This window comes from Fusarium musae, chromosome 8 (assembly GCF_019915245.1).
Source record: "Fusarium musae strain F31 chromosome 8, whole genome shotgun sequence".
Classification (NCBI taxonomy): Eukaryota; Fungi; Ascomycota; class Sordariomycetes; order Hypocreales; family Nectriaceae; genus Fusarium; species Fusarium musae.
In genome coordinates this window covers 978,474-1,006,043 of record NC_058394.1, presented here as the reverse complement: position 1 = coordinate 1,006,043, position 27,570 = coordinate 978,474, and the positions used below count along the sequence as shown (strand labels likewise).

At 47.8% G+C, this 27,570-nt stretch overlaps 12 protein-coding genes and 2 non-coding genes across 14 annotated transcripts; 8 read left to right on the top strand and 6 right to left on the bottom strand.

The window, feature by feature from the left end:
• Window positions 1-2,703: 2,703 nt before the first annotated feature.
• Window positions 2,704-3,204, top strand: J7337_010576 (uncharacterized protein; the record flags this gene model as incomplete). Its single annotated transcript, XM_044828152.1, has 1 exon — window positions 2,704-3,204. The coding sequence occupies one exon, from the start codon at window positions 2,704-2,706 to the stop codon at window positions 3,202-3,204; it is 501 nt and encodes a 166-aa protein (XP_044676706.1).
• A 2,574-nt stretch (window positions 3,205-5,778) lies between these two features.
• Window positions 5,779-6,183, bottom strand: J7337_010575 (uncharacterized protein; the record flags this gene model as incomplete). The annotated part of the gene is made up of 1 exon (XM_044828151.1): window positions 5,779-6,183. One exon carries the CDS (start codon window positions 6,181-6,183, stop codon window positions 5,779-5,781), a length of 405 nt encoding a protein of 134 aa, XP_044676705.1.
• Window positions 6,184-7,048: 865 nt separating this feature from the next.
• J7337_010574 (uncharacterized protein) lies at window positions 7,049-8,747 on the top strand (the record flags this gene model as incomplete). The annotated part of the gene is made up of 5 exons (XM_044828150.1): window positions 7,049-7,170; window positions 7,226-7,427; window positions 7,478-8,038; window positions 8,092-8,358; window positions 8,412-8,747. 5 exons carry the CDS (start codon window positions 7,049-7,051, stop codon window positions 8,745-8,747), a joined length of 1,488 nt encoding a protein of 495 aa, XP_044676704.1.
• Window positions 8,748-9,416: 669 nt separating this feature from the next.
• On the top strand, window positions 9,417-10,742 carry J7337_010573 (uncharacterized protein; the record flags this gene model as incomplete). Its single annotated transcript, XM_044828149.1, has 1 exon — window positions 9,417-10,742. The coding sequence occupies one exon, from the start codon at window positions 9,417-9,419 to the stop codon at window positions 10,740-10,742; it is 1,326 nt and encodes a 441-aa protein (XP_044676703.1).
• A 148-nt stretch (window positions 10,743-10,890) lies between these two features.
• On the bottom strand, window positions 10,891-11,319 carry J7337_010572 (uncharacterized protein; the record flags this gene model as incomplete). The annotated part of the gene is made up of 1 exon (XM_044828148.1): window positions 10,891-11,319. The coding sequence occupies one exon, from the start codon at window positions 11,317-11,319 to the stop codon at window positions 10,891-10,893; it is 429 nt and encodes a 142-aa protein (XP_044676702.1).
• Window positions 11,320-12,023: 704 nt separating this feature from the next.
• On the bottom strand, window positions 12,024-13,096 carry J7337_010571 (uncharacterized protein; the record flags this gene model as incomplete). The annotated part of the gene is made up of 2 exons (XM_044828147.1): window positions 12,024-12,741; window positions 13,002-13,096. 2 exons carry the CDS (start codon window positions 13,094-13,096, stop codon window positions 12,024-12,026), a joined length of 813 nt encoding a protein of 270 aa, XP_044676701.1.
• Window positions 13,097-13,551: 455 nt separating this feature from the next.
• Window positions 13,552-13,642, top strand: J7337_010570. The gene has a single exon. It is a non-coding gene; the product is annotated as a tRNA-Ser (tRNA).
• Window positions 13,643-14,033: 391 nt separating this feature from the next.
• J7337_010569 (uncharacterized protein) lies at window positions 14,034-14,721 on the top strand (the record flags this gene model as incomplete). Its single annotated transcript, XM_044828146.1, has 3 exons — window positions 14,034-14,070; window positions 14,129-14,207; window positions 14,271-14,721. 3 exons carry the CDS (start codon window positions 14,034-14,036, stop codon window positions 14,719-14,721), a joined length of 567 nt encoding a protein of 188 aa, XP_044676700.1.
• A 379-nt stretch (window positions 14,722-15,100) lies between these two features.
• Window positions 15,101-16,263, bottom strand: J7337_010568 (uncharacterized protein; the record flags this gene model as incomplete). The annotated part of the gene is made up of 2 exons (XM_044828145.1): window positions 15,101-15,837; window positions 15,888-16,263. 2 exons carry the CDS (start codon window positions 16,261-16,263, stop codon window positions 15,101-15,103), a joined length of 1,113 nt encoding a protein of 370 aa, XP_044676699.1.
• Window positions 16,264-19,115: 2,852 nt separating this feature from the next.
• On the top strand, window positions 19,116-20,650 carry J7337_010567 (uncharacterized protein; the record flags this gene model as incomplete). The annotated part of the gene is made up of 5 exons (XM_044828144.1): window positions 19,116-19,372; window positions 19,421-19,442; window positions 19,491-19,807; window positions 19,857-20,240; window positions 20,290-20,650. 5 exons carry the CDS (start codon window positions 19,116-19,118, stop codon window positions 20,648-20,650), a joined length of 1,341 nt encoding a protein of 446 aa, XP_044676698.1.
• Window positions 20,651-21,006: 356 nt separating this feature from the next.
• Window positions 21,007-21,097, bottom strand: J7337_010566. The gene has a single exon. It is a non-coding gene; the product is annotated as a tRNA-Ser (tRNA).
• Window positions 21,098-23,708: 2,611 nt separating this feature from the next.
• J7337_010565 (uncharacterized protein) lies at window positions 23,709-24,227 on the top strand (the record flags this gene model as incomplete). Its single annotated transcript, XM_044828143.1, has 1 exon — window positions 23,709-24,227. One exon carries the CDS (start codon window positions 23,709-23,711, stop codon window positions 24,225-24,227), a length of 519 nt encoding a protein of 172 aa, XP_044676697.1.
• A 727-nt stretch (window positions 24,228-24,954) lies between these two features.
• On the bottom strand, window positions 24,955-26,100 carry J7337_010564 (uncharacterized protein; the record flags this gene model as incomplete). Its single annotated transcript, XM_044828142.1, has 2 exons — window positions 24,955-25,406; window positions 25,464-26,100. The coding sequence occupies 2 exons, from the start codon at window positions 26,098-26,100 to the stop codon at window positions 24,955-24,957; spliced, it is 1,089 nt and encodes a 362-aa protein (XP_044676696.1).
• A 647-nt stretch (window positions 26,101-26,747) lies between these two features.
• On the top strand, window positions 26,748-27,401 carry J7337_010563 (uncharacterized protein; the record flags this gene model as incomplete). The annotated part of the gene is made up of 2 exons (XM_044828141.1): window positions 26,748-26,790; window positions 26,863-27,401. The coding sequence occupies 2 exons, from the start codon at window positions 26,748-26,750 to the stop codon at window positions 27,399-27,401; spliced, it is 582 nt and encodes a 193-aa protein (XP_044676695.1).
• Window positions 27,402-27,570: the final 169 nt, after the last annotated feature.

Sequence of the window (27,570 nt, the reverse complement as noted above, 5' to 3'; positions counted from 1 at the left end):
GTGTCATGTCTAGAATCACTAACTGTCTCTAGCACTGGTCTTGAGGTTATTGCTGACTGATGGTTCCTTTTCCGCTTGAATTGCTATTTCCGTCAAAAAAGAGGAAATAATGCCGCTCGCCATTTTAAAGTGAGAGTCAAACTGTTAGACTCATGGCTCTGGAGTCTAGAACACTGGCTTGGCAGGGTCCCCTAATTCTTCAGTGCTTCACCCATTTCCTCACTGGCTGGCGTTTTGAACTGGTGGGCCCCAAAAGGTCCCTGAAAGCTGAAGTTTGATGAATGATCGACCCGCTTGGACATCCAATCCATTTCGATGCTGATGAGCAACGTGTGTTTTGCATATCATTAAATTACAAAGCCAACCATTCTAAGCAGTAGACCTGTCACAGCCACCATGTTCTGACGAAGCCTTTTTTTCTTCTATCAAACCCCCGCAAGCGCTGACAAGAGCAGGACAGTGTTGCATTGCAGGACTGCAGTCCCATGCGGCCTAGAATTCGTCTTGGCGGGCTTCTGCTGGCAACCGTATTCCAGAATACGCCATCTTGCAGAGCTTGGATCTCAAAATGGACTTTTGAGCCACGGGCCCGGTGATCCCAGGGCTGAACAATTATGGAGCGGTGAATCCCTTTCTTTTTCTGGTCCTCTTACAAATTAAGGGTCCTTTTGAAAGGGTCCGTCCGGTCTTGCTTATCACACGAGGGAGGCTCTAGATCTGGGCCATAAGCTCGGCCAACACGGACTATGACTGATCTGCTTCGGCCTGACTCTGGAAAAAACGTCCGTGGTCTGGGTTCCTTGATGTGGCAATAGGTGCCTGTGCTTGATGCATTGTAACTGAGCGCCATGCAGCTGATTGCTTTCGACCACTTTGCATCCGGGTACTGTACTCACGGAAGGCATCGATGTTTTGAGTAGGCGAGTGTTTCCGCGTGATCAGCCCTCAGGCACTTGGTCAGTTATTTTATCAGTTATTCCATTTGACTCTTTTCTATCAGATCATGATGTAGCTCGGGCATGCCGATACCGATGCGGATCAGGCAGGGCTTGGCTCTATTGATTTTCAGGGCAGAGTCGCAGAGTGTAAGTAAACAAAGACATTTGAATCGGTGCGTTTACTGTAGTCTCAGCGTCTCTAAACCGTGCTGCTATTCTTGTCTGGCTATTGACTAAAAGTGTTGTTATTCTGGCCAGTTGATAGACTCAATACTACACTACGACTCCGGAAAAGGCCGTTATCGATCTCCCGGCACTCATACAACGTTGCTTCAATTAAGCCCTTTTCCGATCCTGCCGGGCTCCGAGCGTTCCTGGCTAATTCGAGAGCATGCCCATCGGACCATCAATACAAGTACGATACCCCGGCGAGCACTATGCCATTTCCCTACCTCGGGGTCTCTCAATCGCCCTTTTCCGTTGCGCCTTGTCGTAGAACCAATACCTAGTGAAGCGCAGTGGCACAGGAAACCTTCGCACAGCCAGCCGTGCAGTCCTATTGGAGGGCTTGGTTCTCAGAAGCGTGGGAAAACTCGTCGGGAATACCCAAGATCAGCACAACGACGTTCTAGACCTTTTGGACCCATGGGTTGCGTGTCCTCGTGCCCTGAGCCACAGTTCTTGGCTTCGTAGGGTTTGCTCCGTTGGTCTAGAACGTGTTACGAGTGCTACTGTGGCGCCCTCATTTTGCGGATGCGACGGGAGGGATTAACTCAACTTATAGCATAACGGTTTTGTTGCGAAGCCCGAGAGATCAGAATGACACGATAATGACAGGGGAGGGGAGGGACCAGCTTGTGAATGCGTTGCCATGCCGTGCCATGCCATGCGACGCGGGCGGTTAAAACGGTGTTTGTGATTGAGGTCACGCGAGGCTTGGCGCGAGTTAATTTTTGTGTCTTGGGCGTTTAAGGCTGCGAAGAAATGACTGATTGCTCAATCTTGTGACCTTGAATCGTCCAGGATGCAGAGTATGTGTTTCGAGAGATGCTGTCGTGGCTGGGTTGGTTGTACTCATGCAGGGTCTTTTGTCTCACACCCTTATTCATGCTCTGATGTCGATGACTAGAGTTTGTTAGGACTTTGGTGTCTCGGTTTGACCAACGGCGTAGTTGGTTACTGGCATCGGGTTTGGTGTTGGGTCTTGTCTGCGAGTATCAGGCAGTCAAGGGCATGTATGACATGACCATTGATGAGACCATGCCATATAATAGTTCCGTAAGATACGGTGCCAAACGCAGCAGCGCGACGTGAACAGATGTTGTTTACATTTATAATTCACATCTGTAGGACTTGTAAGTCAAGTTGCAGGCGGCTATCACTCGCTAGCTGCCGAGCGAGCGTCGATCATCTTCGTCTGGGGCAAGTCTGGCGAGTTTACCCTACGGCATTTCTCTGGTACGTACCAGGGGCAAACTTGGAAGCTCTTTGTTCCTAGAAACCTGTTTTATTGAATGTGTTTTACATATACACTGCCGCTGCCTGTAGTTTACTCATCTATGTTTACCGTTATATAGGACTGCTTGTCCCAGTGTTTCACTGACGGGTGCTGAAGCGGCTGAAAGGGCTGCCAAGATGCACCAATCTCAGTGGTTGGTTGGCTGCTCTCCCGCAGCTGCCTGACGCATTACGTGGAGATGCATACAACCTCACCACCTCAATACCGCAACTCAGTCACAATTGTCGACAGTAAAACATCAGCAGAATGAGTAAAGAAATGGATCTCATTGATACCATGTCCATGGCTTCCACTGTCGATGGCCAAGGTACGCCTACACACACAACAACAACCGAACACTGCAGAGATTACACCGAATCTGTTCCCTACCCCGGAGCAATCTTCATCATTCGCCATCGCGACTCAGGCAAAGTCATCACCATCGTCAACGGGGACCTCCGACTTTGTGAGGGCTTCAACCCGAGAGGAGGCTTTCACTGGGACTGTATCGAACGAGATAGATGGCTGGGCTTCCGAAACTGTGTTTCTGGGACTATCATCGGCCACAACGACAGGAAGAAATTCATCGCGCGAGTCAATCACCACCAGTCGCATGAGTATTTCACACTCCGGCCGAGTCCGCAGGGTGGCTATGAGCTCTTGATGAGACATGGCCAAGAGCTGTGGAGTGTGGCTGTTGGAGATGATGGAAGTGAGTTGGTTGAAGTGAAGGGTGAAGGTGCTCTATGGGACTTTCTCAAGGCTTGATGATGTTTATATTAGGATCTGGGAGACTCTTTTCATCTTATTATGGTACAGTGCCTCTGAGCTCCGACACATAGCCGCGAATAGAGATATCTGGAAATGCTTCCCAAGAGCTTCTACACGTTCCCCTTCAGTGTTACAAGTGGTGATGATCTGCGTCTTTCCCCTCAGGTTCTCTTTAACAACCCCATTCACAAGCATTCTCTTTCCGTAAATCTCCATCTCCCCTTCGAATCTCGCTTCAACCTCCACAGGCTGAAGCAGAAACTTGATAGTCAACACGTTGCGTCGCTGATGGCTATCCGCGTGAGTATTAATCCACCATTTTACAACATCCCAGTCCAAAGCGAAGAACTCGATGCTAGGAAACGAGTAGAAAGAGTTCCACTCTTTGTCTTCGCCGTTTCGATACTGATAGATCCAGAGTTTAGTCTCTTCTGCCTTGTGGACTTGATGAAGGATCTAATCTCTCTTGAGTCGGATTTGTTGGGTTCTAAGGTTCTTGTGTACTAAACCGTCGACGAGTGGTATTGGCGTTGTGGTACTATCGCATCTGAATGCTGTATCGGAATGATATTTGCTGCTATCCGGGAAAGTGATGGTATTCACGATATGGTTCCTTAATGTCTAGTTAGTGCTTGATTTATGTTGCTAGAATATTGGTATGTATAAAAAGAATATGAGCTTATTTGTATAGTGATAGCCCTGATTCTAGTCCCTCTATGTGTAGATTTGACTTCCTTGTATAATCATAATAACTGAGATATAGTAGGCTACTTACTAGCCTGGATAGTCCCCTCTTGGAACACCCTCAAGTCTCCCTCGAGTAAAACCACCCCGTCCCCGTCTATCAGCCACCATCTTTCGAAAAAAGATGTTGAGGGTCGAGGTCGATGCTATGAGTGGCATTATAGTGCAGAGATAGGTTTTCATACGGGAATGTGGCGAGCGAGTGAGTGTGCGAGGCTTTCAAGAGCATCAAAGAAGGCCGAATGTCTTTTCGCAACGATTTAGGGAGATCGATGTGATCGAAGAACTGTGAAAGTTTCTCTTGACTATATGCGGAAGCCATTTGAGACAATGTAGTTTGGTAGAGACTGGCTATTCAAGACGACCTAATGTTTCTTTTAAAGCTGAGTTGGCGATGAGTCATTTCTGGTCCGACTCGATGTCGTGCTTCTGCAATATCAGACACTTGCCAGGATGTCTTGGAAACCTAATTGGCTGCAAAGCCTTATCAAAATATTGAAGCTTCCTGGAAAACCGATACTGAATACTTTCCATGAGTGAAACAATTCGAGCTGGCCGAGCTCCGTCCTAAGTCCCTCAACCTCTCGGCCAGTCCTAGGTGCATTAAGGAAGGTGTTTATTTCTCTTGCACGCCTCCTGTTTCTTAGGGTATTCTCTATTTATGAGAGAATAATTGGTGAAAATAATAACCGATCTATCACTGGCACTGTAACTTGAACTCCCTGTTCTAAAGTAGATCTTATAAATTCTATGATTCTGAAATCGAAGTACGAGTTACACATACTTAAGGAAAGGTATATGAGTTCCCATAATTCTTAAATACTTTATTACTTAATTGCACTTGATATAGTGTCTAAGTGAATATGTAGAGAGCTAACTTATATAGTAATTATTTCTGACCTATTGCTACACATCCAGTTCCTCGCTCATTATCCAAGGGTCGAGTCTTGATCTGAAACGCTCGGGGATTTGTAGGCCAGGTTGTATCTCGTTCATCATCTGAGGTTTGTGAGCGACCAGCTTCAGGGCGAAGTTGCTCCAAGTGACGTGTTTCTCCTTGGCTATGTAAAGACCCTTGCCCGATGATACATTGTGTTGCGTCAACCGTGTAAACAGTAGCGGCACTATTTGCCTGGTATCTATATTTAACGGTCTAGTTACGTCGACCTGCTCGGCTTGATTCTAATGTTCCCATAGCTAAACGAAAGACCGGCTTACATGCTGAGATTGAAGAACCTTGTCATCAAGATAGAGAAATGCGTCCGATGGTAAGCCTTTAGATATAGCTCTATTATCTCCAATAGTAGTGTGACCCGTAAGGATTTTGTCCACTGCGCGGCGCGAGGTAATATGAAACCGTCCTTTATTTCTATTTTGACATTGGATGCGAAAGTAAAGCCATGCCGAATGGCAGTTTCCATCTGCTCCTTGAATACTGGCCAGGCAATATCCTTCGAGTGGCAGATCACAAAGCCACAAGGTGCCAAGCTGGAAATAAACAAGATTATAACGTGCTACTGCCATCAAACAGTCATGTATCATGATCTTCGAGCGTTTCTTTGGCATTCTGGCTTTGTTGGTCCCAGAAACGCTCAATAATTAAGCTGATTTGACGAGTAGTAAAATAATCTTCTGTGAAACCAGCTTTTGTCGTATTAGAGAGAAGATCCAAATCAGTTCTACTCATTCCATATCTACATAGACCTGGGTCAGGGATGAATCAAACTATAAGATGGATCCGGAATTCTGAACAGCTTTAGCTATAAGTTCTGAGCAGTATCAGATGTTGCAAAGAAGATAAGATGCTTAATAAATTTTGCTACACAATTACTGCTGGATATTGGCCTCCACCTCAATCTCAACGATCATACCAGGAATACCCAACTCGGTAACACCCACGCAAGTCCAAGTTGGCTGATGATCAGGCATCCACTCGCGAAACTGTTCAACCATGAGGTCAAAAGAGCCCGAGAGGGAGATGTGATAGCTTCTGACGGAGTGAACGTCTGCCCAACCTCTTGCACCAGCGTCTTTGAGGTTCTTCTCAACGTTCTTGAACGCAAGGTCAATTTGACCCCTGAGATCTTCTTTGTCGATGTTGCCTTCGTTGTCCCACCCGCCTTGGCCGGAACATTTGATGCTGTTGCCCACGCGGACAGCCTGTGAGTAGGAGTATTCTTTGTTGTTGGTCTTGCCGACACCTTCGTAGTTGTAGTAGGTGAGATGAGACATGATGCAAGTCTATTTGTGTAAGCACTGATATAAGACTGGTAGGGAAGTTGGAGGCTTACGTAGAGCTAGGGATTTGTGACTGAGAGGTACAGATCTTTGAACCGTCGCTGTGCTTGATGCTCGTATCAGAGGCACAGTTGCCCTTATGTACTACGCAACATGATACACAATACCACCACCCAAGATCTTGGCGCATGGCCATGATGATGGCAGAACCTATCATGAACATTTCACCTCGGCCACCTCGTCATGCCACAACGACCGGCCGGGTTCTAGCGACTTATCACTCAGCACGTTTATCTCTTTGGTGGAGGTGAGGTGAGGGGAGTGGTCACCCAACATTCCTATTCCAGTTTGACTCCCTCACTCTTGAGAGCTGCATCTCCCTTTCCCCGCAGAATTGCCCAGAAACATCCCAGATGCAGTATGAGATAAGACCTGCCTGTGGATTGCAAGAGGCCCAAAAAGTTGCCCAAAGCAGAATAGCCCACGTTCCCCCGCATCGTGGGGTTGTAGATATCGTTAGTGTCGCCCCTCATTCTGGCCTGAATACTTTCCTGACTTGAACTGGGACATCATGAGAGCCTGTATGAGGAAAGGTTTGGGGCCAATTGAAGTGGTGTCAGCTGAACGTGCAGCGGAGTTGTCATGATTGAGTGAACCCCGCAAACATGGATGGACGCGATGGTGTCTTGGTTGGTGGTAGTTTATTGGGTGTACGAGCTCTGAGGACAGCCGCCGTCATTTGATGCGTCGTACTCATTATAAAAGATCATACCCCATCCTTCGTCATTGTATACCTCGTTCTACCTTCAGATTTCTCTTATTCTGTCTCCCCCACCTTGCGTCTCTTGCATATCTCACAATGGCATCAACCACATCAATCACATTGCCCAACGGCAAGAAGTACGACCAGCCCACTGGTCTCTTCATCAATAATGAGTATGTCGCTGCTTCAGGCGACGAGTTCACAGTGACAAACCCAGTGTAAGCTCCCAGCAGCCCCCAACTCTCCAATTGAACGGGAACTCACACGTCCCAGCACCGAGGAGGAAGTCGTCAAGCTCAAGGGAGCTTCAAAAGAAGACGTCGACAAGGCCGTTCAAGCTGCGCGCAAAGCTTTTGAAGGTGAATGGTCAGAGCTCGCTGCTGTGGACCGCGGCGCGTTCCTCTACAAGCTTGCTGATCTCATTGATCGCGACCGTGAGCTCATCGCTGCCATTGACGCCTTTGACAATGGCAAGGTACGTATCAATGCTCTTTAGTCCGATTGCATCGCTGACACTGTTGCTAGCCTTTCAGCGCTTGTCTCGCTGGCGATCTCGACGAGTCATACAATGTATTCCGATACTACGCTGGTGCCGCCGACAAGATCAGCGGCAAGACAATTGAGACATCTCCCGCCAAGCTCGCATATGTCCTACAAGAACCTCTTGGTGTCTGCGGACAGATCATCCCGTGGAACTTCCCCTTCATGATGCTCGCTTGGAAGGTCGCGCCAGCGCTGGCATGCGGTAATACCGTCATCCTCAAGCCCGCCGAGCAGACCCCTCTGTCTGCTTTATACTTCGGTAATCTTGTTAAGGAGGCTGGCCTCCCCGCTGGCGTTGTCAATGTACTGCCTGGTCTTGGTCCCCAGACTGGAAAGGCTATTGCTGGACACATGGACATTGACAAGGTTGCGTTCACAGGCAGCACCAATACTGGTAGGGCTATTATGAAGGATGCCGCGAATAACCTGAAGAACATCACGCTTGAGTGTGGTGGTAAGAGTCCTTCAATTGTCTTTGCGGATGCAGAGCTGGAGCAGGCTGTTAAGTGGTGCCACTTTGGAATCATGGACAACAAGGGAGAGGTGAGCTTGATAGCCCAGTGAACAGCGATATGGATACTGACAGTATACCTCAGGTTTGCACATCCACCTCGAGAATCTACGTGCACGAGGATATCTACGACAAGTTCCTTGAGAAGTTCGTCGCAGTCACAAAGGAGAATGACAAGCTCGGATCTCCCTTTGAAGAAGCAACAGTCCAAGGTCCTCAAGTCTCCAAGGCCCAATTCGATCGAGTTATCTCATATATTGAAGAGGGACGCAAGTCTGGTGCTAGACTCCTATACGGTGGGAGCAAGCACGGCGACAAGGGCTACTATCTTCAGCCAACAGTCTTTGCAGACGTAAGTTTTTTTCGCCCCAACAATACCAAAAGGTATTCTGACTCGAGCAACAGACCACCGAGGATATGAAGATCATGAAAGAAGAAATCTTTGGCCCTGTTGTCTCTATTGCCAAGTTCTCCACAGACGAGGAAGCCATCGCTAAAGCCAACGATACATCCTACGGTCTTGCAGCTGCTCTATTCACCGAGAAGATCTCACGGGCACACAAGGTCGCTCGCAAGCTTCAGGCTGGTATGGTCTGGATCAACTCGTCTGGCGATTCACACTTTGGTATTCCCTTCGGTGGATACAAGTCTTCTGGCATTGGTCGTGAATTGGGACAGTATGCGCTAGATGCCTACACTCAATCCAAGGCTATTCATGTAAACCTGGGATTTGAGCTGTAGGGGAAGCTGTAGAGACAGGGTGATACGAGATAGCCATAATGATACCATATGCTACATGACTGATTGCTAGGTTCTGCTGAGTGCCTGGTGAGTGACTGTTATCTAGCTCGGTTATCTTCCGATGGATCCCCAACATACTTATTTAGTATCCGTGAGATTGCGACCGTGGACTCCTTATCAGCACCCTTATCTCAATCGGGTACCCAGCCCAAAAAACAGGCAAGTCAGTGACTCGGAAAGTCTCAATAGCGCCGATAACCGGAGTCGGCATATACTACGTACATTGTGACAGGGCGAGACGAGCCAATGCTCGGGTTCTGTTTCCTCTTTATCGCATCCGAGCCCTATGACCGGATTTCGGACCGCCTTATCGGATGCGCGATCTCCGCTTCGTCAGCAAACCATGTAATCCAATTCGTTGGAGGCTTGTCAGTGGAGAATGACTACAAGCAAAAGGGCGTCCAAAAGATACCTGATAACGTCGGCATTCGTGTCTCGTTGCCCGAAATATTAGATATAAATGATAGTGTTCAGTCTTATCCTAATTATACTATGGACGTGATAAGCCTAATAACAAATTTGAGTTCAACATACTGCTCCTTACCGCGAAAATAGTCCCCCTTCTACAACAACAACAACAACAACAACATACCATATACCACAGTCACAATGACAGTTACAGACCCAGTCAGTCCAGATGCCATCAGGGCAATGTTTGCCTCTGCCCTTTCGAGCATGTATCGACGTGAAGTTCCCCAATACGGCACACTCCTCAAGCTTGTATCCGATATCAACCACCAGAAACATCAACCCATCGAACCTCGTATCGAGGTTGAACGTCATGGAGCCATCAGACTCGGAACACCAGAAGAACTAGCCATGATGAGGCGACTATTCGCTGTGATGGGCATGCATCCTGTTGGTTACTACGACCTCACTGTCGCCAATCTCCCAGTTCACGCAACGTGTTTTCGACCTCTCACACAAGAAGCCCTGGCATACAACCCTTTTCGGGTATTTACATCTTTATTACGACTTGAGCTCATCGAGGATGAGACACTTCGGACACAGGCTGCCGATATCTTGCGAAAACGCAACATTTTTACAAATCGATGTGTAGAATTGATCGAAATATTCGAGTCTCAAAAGTCTTTCTCAAAAGAAGTTTCGACTGAATTCATAAAAGAAGCTCTCGAAACATTTCGATGGCACAAAACATCAACCGTTGACTTGAAAACATACAAAGCTCTTCGAAAAGCACATCCCTTGATTGCAGACGTCGTCTGTTTCAAAGGACCTCACATCAATCATCTCACACCCCGGGTTCTCGATATCGAAACGGCACAAGTTGAAATGCTTAGATATGGCCTCCAAGCCAAAGACGCCATTGAAGGACCCCCACCAAGACTTTGTCCCATCCTCCTTCGCCAAACGAGTTTCTTAGCCCTTGATGAAGCAATTGCTTTTTCTGAAGGAGAAGAGACTGGAGGAAGTCACAAGGCGAGATTTGGAGAGATTGAGCAACGAGGAATGGCTTTGACGCCCAAGGGAAGACGTCTATACGATGATCTTATCAACGAGTGGCGAGGATCTGTAGCTGAGCTCACGTCTGATGCCAAGTCTGGTTCGAAAGAGCAGATTCTTGCAGAGGCTTTCCAGAAGTTCCCTGATGACTTGGAAACCATTCGAAAAGAGAACCTTGCATACTTTACATATACCGCTGTTTCTAAGCTACCAAAAGACTCTGATGCGAGCATCGACAGTCTTGTCAGCTCCGGGGCTGTCAAGGCTGAGCCGATTACATATGAGGATTTCCTGCCTGTCAGTGCAGCTGGAATCTTTCATTCGAACCTAGGAGAAGACGGCGGCTTGAGTCATGTCGCAGAAGCGGATCAGGGATCTTTCGAGAAGAGTCTTGGATGTCAGGTCAAGAGGGAATTTGAGCTGTACAGTGAAATGCAGGAAATGTCGATTCGAGGATGTCTGGAGAAATAATGTGTTATGATTGATGATTCTGGTTATCTTAGCGAGTTATGGAAGGATATAATGATATGAATATGACTATTTGACTTCGCAGAAGAGCTCTTGGAGTATATTGATGAAGTTATCCAATGTTCTAAATCATATGACAGGCTGATCGAGGTTAGATCTTCGCTGATGGCCCCCGTGAGTTCGAACTCTTAGCATCGACCTCGATTTCCAGCCTCATACCCGGCAGAGCCAACTTCGCAACACCCAAAACAACACCTCCAGGTCGATTGTTAGGAATTCGATTCTTAAGAGCCTCAGCTAGAGGAGATAGTGTGGCGTCAATATCGGTATGATAGCTGCGTATGTAGTAGACGTCTTCCCATCCACGAAGACCAGCAGCTTTGAGAACATCATCGACGTTTTGAATGGTCTGTTCAGTTTCTTTATTGATATTGGTGGATATTTCGCCTTTGGAATTCCAGCCACCTTGTCCTGAGATTTTGAAGCGGCCGTTGCCGAGATCTACGGCTTGGGAGTAGTGGACGGCGTCAGAGAGGGTTTGGGTGAAGCCGGGAGGAGTGGTATATTTTACTGAAGACATGTTGCAAGGATATAAATAAATATATATTGGGGATTGAGAAGTTTATGTTGAGACAACCGAGAATATCTTGAGTGGTGTTGGAAGAAGGTAGTGTGAGACTTATTAGCTGTTCAAATTAGGTCGTCATACGTTTATATATACCTAGATCGGATAACATTGAGATGAATACACCTCTTCTGAATTAATAATTCAAGATGATATTATTACAGCCATTAGACAGTAATCGTACGCTTGAGGACTTGTTATTGGTCTCGGCCCTCGGCCGGCTTGGATAACCGTGCATGCCGTGTCCGCAACTCCATCCTGGAAAGCTAAAAAAGCAGTATCTATCGACAGAAACGGCAGTTTTCAGAGAGAAACTGGGTCGTTTATCCTTAGTGTCTATTGAAGCCTATCCTTGATACCGGCCCAGGGGTGCTTAGGACTCCATAACTCAAGTCAGGATGAAGCTGGTCACCAGCACAATCAAGGGTAGGCTTTTCTGGATGGTGCCATTAACCATGTCCTAGACTACTATGGAATGGTGAATGAAAAGTTGGCTTATCTTGTCAACAGAAAGGTGTACTGGCCAAGCGCTAAAACGCCTTGTGATGATGGCGGTGAAATCTCATACGGCCACGCCTTGTTTGTTAACATTCAGATCTCGAGGCTGAAGTTGGGGCAAATGATTTAACTAGCCTATCTACGTATCAGTGCTACTGAATCTACATAACTAGCTCGAGAAGGATACTAGTGGTCAAAGCAGTAAACAAAGTCAAGAGCACGCTGTTGCTACTTTCCAATCCTTGTGCACCATTATCATCCTTTCCACTTCCGTTGCTTTGACCGGAGGCATCTCTGATGCTAGATGGTACTAAGGCACCATCTGTACCAGTATCTGTTGCATCCACACCTGCATCGGTGGTTTTGCTGGGTAACACGGTCAAGCTCGTGGTAGGTTTCACAACAGCCTCAGCAAGACTACTGCGGGCCTTTTTGACATCCAAGCCACAAGGCTGCGGTTTCGGTGAGGCGTCTTCGGCAAGAATGGGACAACGAACTGTATGATTGCGCTCAACCTTCACTGCAGTGCCGCCGATAGCGCCTCCATTGTACTCAGCGATAGCCTTGCGTACAGTCTTTGCGCCAGGGCGAAGGATAAAAGTTACGTTCCCAGATCGTTCGAACTGATTGTCCTTCAAGAGAAGACCGCCATCTTTGCGTGGCTCGCAGACAGTGGTCCACCGCAAATCCCACTTATTAAGGATGCAAGAGTCTTCTTCCCTACGCCAGTACTGAAACTGGTCACCCTCTTCAGCATCAGCAATGGCTTGGCTCGTGTTGAGAAAGTAATATGGCTCCGAGTCAGGCAAGAAGTCCAAGTATAGTCGACCGATGCCGGATAGTGTATATGCACAGTTGAGTTCCCAGTTGAGTGTGCCGCTGAAGGTTGTCAAGACTGGTGTGTTTTAAAGGCCGAAGATGACGGGAAATGGCGCTTCGGCGGCGTATGTATCTTCCCGAGGAAATACGATGTCGACTTCGCCGATGGCGGGGAACGAAACAACATCTTCGTCGGAGGCAGCTGCCAAGACTGCGAGGACTAGGCGGATAAATGTTGACGAAAGGTCATGCATCTCAACGTCGCGGGATCAATAGAGAAAATAAGCTTGAATGAATGAACAGCCACTTCCACTACTGACTGGAGAGATGAGCAGGTACTTAAGCTTCTTGTGGGATCGCGAGCGATAGAATGACCTAGCCAGCCCTTCTTGAGCATGGATCCATCCCTGTTCATTGCATTCAGACCAGTACGATTTGGGGATCAGCTGAAAACCGTGAAACAAGTCAGGTATCTCGATTTTAATTGCGAAGGGCAATCTTTACCAATCATGCATAAAGTTATATTCCCAGATGGCAACTAGTCAGGAAAACGTGGCCGCTTAATTGAGATGCGAAAAATAGAAGGTGCTCCTTCCTGGATCGTGAATCATGGTGCATGACTAATAACCTTATCTTCAACCTTGTATCGAGTATAAGTCGGGCCAATCAATGGTAGCTGGACCGATACATCAACAGCTGGCAATAGGTTCCTTGACTTGCGATCCCCTAGAAATTTGATGCGGTTATGAAGCATGCTGTTCGCTGAACATGGATAACACTAGTCTGGGACTGCCTTCATCGTATTGCGGAAACTACACGCTTGAGGCTGTTACACTGGAGTTTGATCGTGAGAAACATCAAATTACATCTGGCAACGTGGCGGAGTGGTTATCGCGACAGCCTCGAATTCTTTCGTAAGCTGTTTCCTTCGGGAGCGCAGGTTCGAATCCTGCCGTTGTCGTTTCTTTTTTACTTTTTCTTATGGTGTTTTGGTTCCAGAGAGCACATCACCACCACTGCAGGCTTTGTTCAAGCGTAGAGTTGAAACGTTGTTATACGAACTAGCCTGGGTATTTCTTTCTTTGGCTACTGACCATGATCTGACTAAGTGTCCGGTATAGTCGGTGTTCTTCATCCGGCATCTTACATCCGGCAGGTCGCACAACAAACACCGGTGTCCTCGGCAGGTTGATGTCGGAAGAAGTTAAAGACGCGAAAAGCGAGAATCACATGTGAATAAAAAAGAGAATTGTGCTTTTATAGATCGAATCTTGTCTCTCCGACCTTCATGCAAGGCATAATCGACTCTCTAAAAGTACTCTGGGATTGACATTTGTCACTGGTTAGACACAATGAGCATACAGCGACTTGGCCTTGGTGCCATGAGAGGTAGAACAATTCAATTTAGTAATGCAATTGCAATAGTCTTAATGATTCTTCTCAATAGGCATCGGACGACCGGGAGCCTTCTTCAATAAGGGCATCCCGAAGTTGGCTGCGGCCCGTCTGTTGTCCCAGCAAGCAAGGTGAGTTCTCATTTTCGACACCCCTTGTGGTTGCTCTCTAACTCCCTTATGATCTTCTTCTAGAGAACGCCCAGCGATTGTTCACCTGAACCAGAAAGAAGGCCACGACATTCTCGTCAAACAACGCCTCAACCGCCCCGTCACTCCAAACCTCACAATCTATAAAGTCGGACAAGTCTGGTTCAGTGCATCAGCATGGACTCGAATAACAGGTCTCGCCGTAGGAGGTACAGCTTACCTGACTCTATGCGCCCATGCCGTCGCTCCTTATCTTGGAATGGGATTTGACTCTGCTGCTTTGGTATCGGCTTTCGGCGCATTGCCTTTCGCTGTCAAGGCCGCAATCAAATTTGGCCTGTTGGGGTTTCCGTTTACGTATCATTTTGTCAATGGTATTAGACACTTGGTGTTTGATCTGGGATTTGGATACAAGAAGGCTCAGTTTAAGAAGTCAGAGGCAGCTACATGGATACTGAGTATTCTTGGCGGCCTTGCCTTGGCCTTCTGGATATAGATGCTCAGATATTTAAACATCGAAGACCAATTAGGCGTTCATTTACTATTGCCAAACTGCATTATAGAACTATTCCCATTCCCATCATCCATTGATCTGGTGGTTTAAAAGTGGCGTGAAGCTTGATCAACAAAAACGTTTTCTTTCTATAGTGGAGCTATAAACAGTTATGCAAAATTTGATATAGACAATAAACTTAGTTCCAGACCAAGAAGGCACCTCTCCAAAAAATCACTTGCCCAGACTCATCACAATGTCTCCTGACTTCCCAGAGTCGTCGGGAAAACCGAGTAGACCGGCCGGTTACACTATCCTAGTAGTATCCACATCCATGGATCCAGCCGGTGGTATCCCGGATTTAATTCGCCGTAGAATTGTCTTACTCGTCAATCTTGGCCGGAGGTGTACCTCCAGGAGCAGCACCAGAAGGAGCAGATCCGCCCATACCGCCGCCGGAGTTCTCGTTGGCAATACCTCCCTCCTTGTAGTAGTAGGCAGCAGGAGACACAGAGCTGGACTGGGTGGAGTTGATGCCGAAAGCGAGCCAAGCAAAAAGACCGTCACTGATGCTGTCACCGAGAAGAGTGTACTCCATGACCGGGTCGACACCATCGGTCTTTGTCTCCTCGCTCAGAATACCATCATCTGCGTTAAGAGTGAGTTCCTGGGTGTTGGAGGAATAAGGCTCGAGGGTTTCGACTTGGGAGATGAGGTCTTGGTCGAAGAAGGCTTGTCCAACGTGGCTGGCGTAGTTGTCGCGGCCGAGGGTCTGGTTGGCGAGGAGAGTCGCGTTGGCATGAACCATGACGTGAATGTGAGTAGCACGACTGGTGTAGTGACCAGGGAAGATAGACTCAAACTGAGCAACACCATCAGAGTCGGTCTTCTGAATGCCTCGAAGCCAAGTCTGGTCTATGTTGGACTCATCAGAGCTATCACCATTGCCGTTGGCAACGATACCAGAGTATACACCAGTGGAGTTGCAGTGCCACATCTCCAGATAGACATCAGGGACAGGGTCGCAGGTTTCGACGTCGATAACCTGGTAGTCGAGGACTATGTTAAGACCCTCTTGGTCTTCAATGATGTTCTCACGAACGTATTCGCCGGCCACGTCTGTGTTGTTTTAGTCAACATCCCTGAAACGGAAGACAGAAATTACTTACAGTAAGGACCCTGAGTGACTTCGGGAGTCAAAACACAAGAGTTGATGCTGGCAAACAGGACCGAAGGGGCAGTGCAAGGGCTGAAGCCTTGAGAAGTCTTGTTATGAGAAGTGTTCAAGACGGTATCAGCATCACGCTTCTTCAAGCTTCGCTTCTGGCGAGCCTTGTTGACCTGGGCCGAACGACGTGCGATGTTGCGGGCCTCAACACCACGAGCTCGAAGCTTGGAGGCACAGTGGGCGAGGGAAGATCGCTTGACAGAGCTGAGGAACTCGCGGCGTTCAGCGGCTTCGTGAGCAATATCATGTCCTGGATGGGCCGAGGCGATACTAGTCGCAAGGGCAAAGGTGGTGAGAAGGCTCTTGAAAGAAGGCATAGTGATGGTTTTAAAGATAGTTGGTAATGTTTGGAGAACAATCTGGAAGAGACTGATGCGAGGGATGAGGATATCAAGATTGCGATTCAATTGCAGAAACTCATTCTTTATATCTATCGTGAAGCTGGAATTCCACCGCCTCTCAACCTCAACAACAACCCACATACCGAGTGGCACTGAGGCTGCATATTCGCATTGTCGAGAGGCGCATGGACACGCTGTGACGCGTTAATATTACGGAATATGTCCAAACGGTCGATTTCTCCGAATGAGAGCTGCCAAGCTAAGAATGAAGCATAGACGGCACCTAAAAAGCACTGCCGAGGTCTCGTTTAGGGCCAGCCTATAGCGGAGAATGTAAAACGAGTCAGGCAAAGGAGTGACGACGATTGGCTCAAGAACGCGCAGGTCAAGGGAGACTCGCGGGTTGTGGGGGGTTTTGGCCGGGAGGTGGGAGCCCACATCACGAGAGATCTTCACGATGTCATCTTGAAAATCGAGATTGGGAAACGCGTGTACATGTTCCGTATTTGAAATTGGCTTTTATCATTGGCTGGAGGCTTGAAGAGCGTTTTCAAGCTTATACTAGAGTTGACGTAGTGGCCTTTTAGACCGATGCTTCAGGCTTCATGATCACGACAAACATATAATAGGCAGACCGGGACGGCTTCATAAATTGAGGCTCATGCCAAACTCAAGTTTTTATATCTATGACCCGTCGTCACTTTATCATAGTAGCCAAGAGCTGTCAAAACCATTTCCGTAGTTTTCTAGGTCGTTATCCCAACCTATCGCTAGATAATCCAAGTAGACGTCACCATCATGCTCTCGTATCACAGGATGGTGCTTTACCTGCTCAGATACTCTTGCTGCTTCATTGATTTATGCAGCTATCATTTACAAGCTCGAGACGCCCTTTGAAGTAGATTTCTTGTCGTTGAGAGCAACGCCCTTCCCATGCAATATGTGAGAGCGGTTACGTACCTCTATAGAGTTTTTGTCGTTTGATTCATGGCATGGGGCTTCTCATGGCAGCCATCAATCTTGTTGGGTCCAGTATTATAGACTTTCGGCCTGATTTTGCTAAATTCAGATACAAAAGTAAGCTTAAATGGTCAAAACATTTGGATATGAGACGCACGATAGATGACTGTCGTGGCCGTTTTACATTGTATCAAGGCCAACTGCAAAAGACCAACCCACCAAGGCACATTAGCCTTTGTAACTATCTATTAGTAAAGGATAATAATTGTAGGATTTACCCTCAATGCTCAAGATCTTTGAAGCTGTCGAGCCCTCGAGAAATCATCACCCTTCAGGGTAGCTTTGACTGAAGCCAGAGTTACGTGAATGATGATGTGCTGTCCATTCATATTCCTATATTTGCGTGTTTCCCCTCTCTTTTGCTGACCTCGATTACAGCGCTAAGACACAAGGATGGTCAAGAACTTTAAGATGGCAGATAGGGCTGCCATAAACTCAATTCACTTGACTTTACCGAGGCCCTACACATGCGTAGAATGGCCAGGACAAGTCGAACGGATATACACTTGTACTTTTCATTCTTGTCAGGTTTCAATCATCAAGATTCTAGAAAAGTGCTATTGTGCAGCATCCCGCTAGAACAATCCCAAAGCCAAATCCCGTTCACTGACTACTACACAGGAACTTTCCAGATGCGGCTTCTTGGACAGCTTCTAACAGACAATTGTTACATCCTGAGCCGCTTGAGTTCTAGCCCAAAACCACGAATGAGCCGCATTCTAGTCTGTCATTCATTACCCGCTTGTTGGGCCTTATCTGAACTGTTGGCTCGTCTAGCCATGGTCCGGCCGAGAACGTGCTGTGGCGCTTGAGTTGTCCCAGCGTGCCGGTCCGCCATCACATTGGTACATAAGATTAGGGCGGTGTCTTTATGCATTTTATGCTCAAAGTCAAGCGCGTTTCTGCGGGATTAATCGTCGACTGGGTGCTAAGATGCAGGGGTAGCGATACGAACGGGGAACACCATCCTTTGTGCATCACCATCGCCAACAAACAACCTTGCTACCAACCAACAAATGGCCTGGACCTCGCGGTAGTATTGGATGTCCCACTGACCAGCCGACGCATTCCAGAAGAACAGTTTCTCGTCGCACAGCCTTAACTTTGCGTTCACAATCCGCAAATGGGATTTATTATCTCTGAGTAGCTAACTTACCTTATCGCAAGCCACCAATTGTGTTGCCGGTTACGCGGGGAAGCGACCACAAAAAACGCCGAACTATGGAATGGTGGCTTTTTGGCCTTTGTACAGTCGCATTTTGTTCCTCGGACCCCAGACATTATTGCTTGTGCTAATTTGCGACGAGGCAAGGGAGGCTGTCAGCTGTGCATGATCCCCTCTCCGCTCCCACGAGGTTCGGACCTATCTGAGACACTTCGGTTAGAGAAGATGGCAAATTAAGACCGCATTCACGGACGCGACTAGAGAGTTCTCAGTAAAGCGGATGGAGCTATTATGAAGCCGCGTCTCGAAAATACCCGCACCATCTGAAGCGGATCTATAGCCGAGTCCCAAGAAATCAGATCTATTGTTACGAAGCGAGGCCAAAGTTGATGGTGCCTGATAAAGTTTGGGGCTACGAGACTAGCGCATCTGCAGACCTCAGATCACTTTGGGCCTAGAACTAGTCAAAGCCAATATGTGATTAGGTACTCTATACACATGGGAGAGACATGGCTTGCTCAGATCCCTCTTAAAGCCGCGTCTCCATCCCCGTTCCGCGCTCGCTCTGCTCTGCCCTGCTCTGCGACTCTCCATCTTTTGCGTCCCGCGTGTTTTCCCCCTTTCGAATAGCTACTGCGTCAAAATGGCCATTAACGAAGTCGACAAGTATCTGTGGCTGGCATACTGCAAGGCTGTGCAGAATGCTGTCGGTGGTCTACCTGGACACAAGCCTGCTTTGTTTTTCACAAAGCACGCGCAAAAGGCACCAGTCGCGTCACAAGATATTGACGCTGCCTATACGAACTATGGAATCAACAACATCATCAACAATTTCTTACAGACAAATGATCTCTTCTATGATCCGGCTCATCACAAAACTTACACCCAATGTTTGCTAGAGTAAGCACATCATCACCATACAGTACGCTTGTAATTGACCAAGACTAGATATCTGTTGACAGTCAAGATTGTACGTGAATCACATGTGCAATAATTCACTTTCTCTAACAAGTCATAGGGCGAGGGTGATCAAGTCCGTGTAACAATGATGGGTCGAACCTTGGCGAGTGCACTTGAGCAGGCCTTGCGCGAGAGAGATCGTGCCCTGGAGACTTTTGAAAAAGAAGAAGGTTACGGCCTCACGGGCGAACAAGACTTTTCTCAGTGGTGGCCATCGCATGCTCCTGCATACTCGGCAGCCAAGCAAAAAGTCGAGGCCGCAGCCAAAGACTACCAAGCCACCCTCCTCAACATAGGCGGACCAACTGCTAGTTCACTAGCTAGGGATTTCAACCGAATCGTCAAGGCCCTGATCGGCGGGCAGTCAGTCGAAGGGTGAGATATCATCTTCCGAAGCATTTCGCCCGATTCCTAACCTTGATAGTATCACGATGCCTGCTTGTCACGCCTCAGCTGAAATCACCCGTGAGCTCCTCGAGAGAGACAGGACACCGCACGCTATCACATATGTCCCTGAATGGATGACTCTTCAGTACACTGCACAAGTTGAACACTGGATGAACGGCGTTGGCGACGGTGACTCTTCTACTCAGATCAACTTTGCTGATGGTAGAGAGGTTAACGAATCCGACTTTGGTCATGCGTCCACAGACGGATTCTCATATGGTCCGTGGCTGTCTTTCTCTACCGGCAAAGGAAGTGCCAACGAGAAGGGTGTGTCTTTTGGTTCTATGGACACTGATACTAACCTCGACGTCCAATTCTCGTATGATGAAATTCAAACCATCTGTGTTCCGGCCGGTGATTGGTAAATCCGACCTATCCAGCAAGATTTGCATATGCTAACATCAATCTAGGAACGTTCCCAGCCCGGGACGACGCTACCAGTTATCAGACACCGCCTCTGCAGAGTCCCGCAACCTCGCCTTCCCAGACTATCTCGTTGTTGTGAGGAACCTTGGCTTCAAGGTCTACATCCGAGATTGGAAGGTTGCGGGTCAGATCGACAGCTTGTTTGAGGAAGCCAAGTCTTCTGGTGGCTCTGTCAGAGTTTTCGGCATCCCTGCTACGCCGGATGGCAGCCCGGATAAGGCCACTGAGGAGAATGCCCATGTTGCTGAGTGGGATCTCGGCGCTGGCATGCTTTCAATCAGACCGACTACCGATGCCGGATTTGCTTCTGTTGTGGCTCTTGTTGGTGAGCTGAACATCAGTTGACTCGTGTCGGGGCGAGTGTAGTCTTTGTTTGCTGTTGACTGGATTGTTTTACAATCGTTTAGTCACTCAACAATGAAATGCATTTGCCCTGGATATCTATAGAAATTATACCAGTATTGCTGGCAAAATATTAAGCCCTCTTTCAGAGAGCAAGTACACTATAAAAGATGAGATATATATACATATATATATATATGTATAACTATACTTTCTTAAAGTTTATTATAGTTAATAATTAATAAATGTCTAAAGTGTCTTATCTTAGCCTATGCAAGGCCCCCTCACTCGCAAAAGGCATTGGGATTTACAACATCAGAGACGCAAAGATGATATATATCAAAAGACAAAAAAGACATCGACAACGGCAGGATTCGAACCTGCGCTCCCGAAGGAAACAGCTTACGAGAGAATTCGAGGCTGTCGCGATAACCACTCCGCCACGTTGCCTAGACCGGATTGATGTTATCCCCGTCGCAAAGAGCTGCCATCACAGCGCGAGGTCTCTGGGGGTATACTGGAATTAACAGATAGAGTATCATTTGTCGTCCCTGCCGAGCTGAGAGTCGCTTATACCGTTTAAAGACGAAGTTTATGTATAGTAGTAGTATAGAGATCTACCAACCCGAGATCAGGTGATAGGCTGAATGGAGGGCCTATTAATAGAAACGTACGTCGTTATCATTCAGTCAAACAACCTGGAATTACTGATCTCATTGTTCGGTTGCCATGAAGTCACCGAGAAGTTATCTGACTGTTGGTGGTGGGAAAGAAAGCTTCATTCGATGGTCTCTGGACCTTCGCCTGAATGATGAACGTGCTTGATGCGCATGAGCAGACTCGGTGGCCTAAACGGGAACCTCTTTGTGTTGTCTGCCCGAACTTTGCAAACGTTGGTGGCGGTGATGATGATAATCACTGGACACCGCCTCAGAGAATGGCGGAGGCGTCTCAATATGCGCTACTCTGATAGAAAATACATGAACACTGCATTTGTTTGTCTATAGACATACCATTTTGGGCAAAGGTCGTTGGTACAACAAAGGGCCAAGTTGACCCACCTGACTCTCTTCCATTCAGAGAAGAGCCTCCAATTCTGGCAACATAGAACGCCAGACATTTGTAGAAATGGATCCGGTTAGCATGCCGGGGTTCCATGACCACATTATTAGCCACATGGGGTTATTGCACTGCGTTTATCAATAGGGAGATAATCAAGGCCAAAAAGAACGAACCAGTTCAAAAGTTTAGATAAAGCATATCTACCACACATCAAGTTGTTTTCTCTCTCTCTTTTTTTTAACAGTAAGCGGGTGTAAGATTGAGCTCGGAATATGTTCACTACCTGAAGCTCAATCGTGTAAGCTGGAGATCAATGCAAACTCAATGTAATCCGTAATCCTAACTCCTGTCACTTATCATCACAACAACTCGAATCAACTAACCAACAAACAGCCACAATCAACTACTCATACACCAATACATTAATCATCATGTTCACTTCCCAAGACACCAATTCCGGATCGCGACCCTATACTGTACATGGATTTCACTACCTGGACCGAGTCGTCAGCATTTGAGTCTCCGACAATGGTGAGATTGGTCTTCTCGGATGAAGACTTTTTAGTGTTGGCGGAGGTGGTTCCCACACAAGGTTTCGGCGTGTTCTGTCATGTATTTTGGAAGAAACCTACCAGGAAAACTTACATAGTGGCTTATTCAGATTCTAGTTCTCTGTTCCAAAATATGCAAATGATGGCATTGATTGTTATAGATGAATGTGATTTTGTCAATCTCATCTTGTTATACACTGATATCAAGGGTTTCCACATAAAAAACAGACTTGATGTGCTACCTAGGTACCTATCTTTGGCCACTCGCCCCGAAGTGACTTAGTACCATGTCGTGAACAACACTACAGCGTGGAATCATGAGCACTGCTGGCGCAGTAGTTCAACCAGTTCGCACGGTTCTGACCGGTTCTGATCATCCAAAACGGTGGACCATATGTAAACAAATAAATGACTACACTATCGTTCTGTCAGTAATTTGGCCCAGCCAGCCGGCCCATTGAGCCATGGTTGGCTGCCAGCTGCGTTCCGTGAAACAGAATCAATCATCTGCCAAGCGCTTGGACTCAAGGAAAAAGAAAAAAGAACAACGCCAAACACTCCCCATTCAGGTTTCCGCGTTTTGCCGTTGCTAGTTATGGCAAGGGTTTGTATCTTGGGTATCTTTTGATATATTATACTTGAAACCTGGCTGTAAACCACGCCAATCAGAAGTACCAACAACCGGCAGCCTAACAAGCCCAGAGATGACTTTACCGCCTTGCTGTCCATTCGCCGCCAGTCACCTACCGTAGCCTTTGGGCTTTGGTATTGTCGTTAGCTCATGCGTAGAAGAGAATGATAGACTACCGTTTTCACCCCGCCTTTCTGACTTGTCACTTGGCTGCCTGCGCGGTAATCCCCGTGATAATTAGCCACCCAGCAACCTCTGTGAGTCACCTAAGGCAAGAATACATGCTTCTCGACCACAAACAATGCCTCGAATACTTCATGACGAACATGATAAGCATAGAGAAAGAGGTAGGATTTGCCATCGTTGAACCCGAGGCAGAAATTACCATCTCCTGCACTGCAGAGAGGTGATATCCATTCTGACAATGTGGCAGTGGCTTATGCGATGGACATGGGATAGTTTCACCGTTTTTGTCTGGAGAGTTTCCAAATGAAGCCATGATACTAATTGCTGTATTTGTTTCTTTGTCCTTCGGCCACACCGGCTGAGCTTCACGCCAAAGCTAAAGAGACGAAACTGCGCCCAGAGCTGTATTGTAAGGAGCACTTAGCTACGAATTGCCGGTCACTGGATGGTCAAAATAACTGTAATGCGCACTCTGAAGATAATTTAAGGATCAGATCCCCTTCGTCAGTCTCTTCTCATAAATCTCGACCCAATCTAACATCGCTTGCCCGACCAGCCGGTAGAGTATTCTATCCCAAGAAAACAACAACACTACAAATCGTCGTACACACAACAAGAACTACCCACCACAATGTCAGGAGCCGAAGCCGCGATTCCCATCGCCTGGGAGGTGATGAAATTGACCAAAGCTCTGGTAGACATCGGACTCTCTGCTAGCGACTTGAATCAGGATGCCCAGGCGTGCGCAAGACTGGTTGAGCAAACCAAGCATGACCTTCAATATGCCAAGAAGCTGAGAACATCTCTTTTCACTTTGGCTTCCAAGCACGATGTCACTCTAGCCTGGATCAACGGCACAATCGACAGAACGGAAGTGGCCCTCAAGGAATACTCCAAGAACGTGCCCAAGGAAGACATGGAAAAGGCAACTCTGCGCGCCCTCGCACAAAAGCTGCAAGATCAGAAAAAATGGGAGGAGTGGGGTAAGACTCTTGGAGCAAGCCATTCATGTCTCGTCGCCGCGATCAATGTCATGCACCAAATTCAGCCGAGAAACGCGGCTGAGGTGGCCAAGGAGAAGAAAGATCCGATACGGGCTTGCAGCATGCCTCCCAGAAGCTTGGAGCCCAAAGCAAAGGAGCTCCCGTGAATTGAACGGAAGGGAAAGAGGGACGCCGCAGTTGAGGGGTTTAGGGGGTTGTCAGTCCAGGATGAATGCTGGATGTTTGGTCAGCTGTCATGCACTTTGGTCTGATGGAGCCCTCACTTTCTGTCCATGGAGGTCCTGGTCTTGCTTGGTCTATGTCACGCAATACGGGAAGAGTTTTAGATGGTATTGCAGCATAGACGGAGGAGGTAGAGTCATTTACGGATACAGCAATTTATCGAATATGTTTTGCGACCGCAATCAGCCTACACAAATGTTGCCGATAATTGAGCGCGCGGGCGGTTCAAAGTCCTTCATCTAAGCCCCGCCCCCTCGCTTGTACGACACTCACAGTGCTTGCTTGGTACGACACGTCTTTGCCACATGACAGTTGCCAACGGCAACTAGCGCATAACAACGCCAGCTACGGCCTGCAAATTGAACCGTATGCTAGGAGATCCGTGGCTTACAGCGCCTTGACTCCGTGTCCAGTCAAAGACTGCAGCCGGTAATGCTCGCTCTTGGGCGACTGCTCTCCATGTTGTTTGACACCCGGAAATGAGTGGATTATTTGTTACACTTCTGTTCTTTTACAAAGTGGATAACTTTAAACTGGTTCTCAGTAAGAAGCTAAAAACAAACTGTTGCATCAGATATCAGAAGTACTAAGTTCTCTGTGGGAATTTAAGCCCTCTAAGCTCTTTCTGCAGCAACTAAAGCTCGCAACTCGTCACGCGTCCAGATCCGTCCTCTTTGGCTTAGGATGTGGCAAAATCTCACGCTCCACGATGGGAGCCCCGGGGGGGCCGTTGTACACGGTAGCAGGCCTGGTCCATTTGACCTGGCCATTCCACATGAACCTGATCCTAGGAGCAACGAGACGACCTTGGTCTGAATCCCAGTTGGCTTCCCACACAGAGGGCTGCCCGAAGAAGATGAGAGCACAGTTTGCTGCTATGCCGAATATGCCGGTCAAAACCCTTTTCAAGTCAGCACCCGAACGGCCACGAGCATCTAGGAGCTCCACATTCAGGGCGTCGGCGACTTCAGAAGCCATAGATTCAATCCTCTCTCGCCGCGGGTCATCCTTATCGAGACCGGTCGCGGGTTGGTATATCATTCTGTACCGACCCATGAGCATCATGAACAGAATCTCTCTCCAGACCGAGATACAGTCCTCCCCTGAGATTATGTCAGTAGAGTCCACCGCAGCAGCGGCGATATGAATATGGAACTTACTGTGAGCGAATTGTCGCTCAGGGATGAACTGAAAGCATGTTGAGACTTCAGGCGGTAACAGACATTCTTCAACATTGCAGTCTGGATCCATTCGTCTATAGAGCAGTCGGACGAGGAAGTTCCATATGGCGTAATATCGAGTGTCTCGATCGCATATCAACTCTGACCACGTGTCACCTTCGGGAGGATCACCGGCAAGGCGGACAAGTTCATCGTCATTGAACAAGGATCTCTCAATGGTTGGCACTGACACGGTATAGACATTTCCGTGGCCATAAATAAGATTACGGCCAAAGCTTTCGATCAGGCACTCGAATCCAACATTCTGGTCGATTTCTTTGGGACCCCAGACAGGTATGATACGGTGAGCCAACTCCCTGTGTGGCTCGGTGATAGGATTTGGATTCATCGGACTGCGGATGACCTGGCTCTCTGGGACTTGCTGAGGAGCTGCAGGCTTTTGTTTGGTAGAGGTTTCGGAAACATCGGTGTTGCGACTTTTGTTTAGCCAGGAGAAGAAAGAGGCTCCACGTACAGTCCCTCTCAAAGCTAGAACGATGATTGCGACGACTAGGGAAATCGTGCAGACCCCAACAGCCCAGCCGATAAAGAACGACTCAACAAAAGAATAGGCCATAGCTGCAGGTACTGACACCTGATGGGAGATCTCAGGATGAATTGAATGGAGTTGCTCCCGCGGTCGAAAGAAGATGGAAGAAGAGGAGAGTTGAGAAACCCAAGTGAAGAGAGGTATGGGCGGCCATAAATGAAACTGACAGTTGGGGACTCAAGTCCAGCTTCAGAGACCAACAACAATATCCCACTAGCTCAAGAATGATTACACCGTGCCTGAGCAAACTTGTTTTGGTCAAAGGAGTCGTCTCAGTTGGTGGAGCAATGTGGCTGGCTTGGCCTGAGCCTGGGCCTGGGCCAGGGCCAGGGCCAGCTCGCCCTCTCGGGCTTAAGTCTATTGCCGTTGTGACAGACACTGTGACACTCCAGGCAAATTGACACGCACCAGCCCCCGTGATAACTCATTTGTGATACCTTCTCAATAAGAGCGGGAAATGAAAGTGGATGTGATGGTAGGAGGGACGGGACGGGACGGCATGCTGCTTGAAACTGTGTATACCTTCACTCAGCGGTGTAGAACGCGTAATAACTACCGCGTCAAGCACTTCACTGTCCCCCTCAATTGTGGTAGAGGACATTAAGAGTTTCTCTTCCTCCTTCTCGCCTCATCTTCTGTATTCCTCAGCCAAAATAGACAAATAAGCCGGAATTATGGCAGAAGATCTTGTTGTTGGGATCGACGTTAGATTGACCGGTATGTAATCTGGTCCACCCTAAGAGTCTGAATAACCACAGCGATAATGTGGGCTTCTGACCCCATTAACAGGTACCGGTGTCGCGTACAGACGTAAAGGTTATGCTAAAGTGACTGCCCTGGGATGGGGCATCGATGAGAGGGATCCAAAGACACCCACGCGACTCTATTACAATGCCCACCATCAGCTGCCGAAGCTCGTTGGATGGGGGATGGAGGTCCCCGACGACTCTACCGAGCATCTTAAACTAAAAGAAGGGTTTAAACTCGACCTTGGAGCAGTTGATGCTGACCAGGTTGAAGTGAAAAGGATGTACAGAGACTTCCTTACCTGTTTGTTTCGCGAACTGAGCACACAGCGATTTACGCCTGCTTTGCTGGGAGGCAAACAGTTCGAAGAGACCAGGGTTTTATTCCTTTTTAGTGTGCCTGCCCTATGGGACCCGGCTGTTGTCCATGATTTTACGCAGCTCATTCGTGAATCTGGCTTCGAAAAAGAGGGCCTTCGCAGCGTCAGTGTCACCATGACAGAGCCGCAAGCGGTCGCTGCATATGAGATTTGCGTACCAAATTCGGATTACAAACTCAAGGTTAGTGAGCTAAAGCCTTGAGGAAAACCACAAACTCATATTTATCTAACAGAACGGTGAAAATGTCTTGATCGTTGATGCTGGCGGAGGAACTACTGCAAGTTTGCCCCTACATATGTTACGATATTGCTGGCGCTAACCTGTGAAGGATTTCTGCCTGTTGAAGATGGACGACAGTTATGAGAAACCG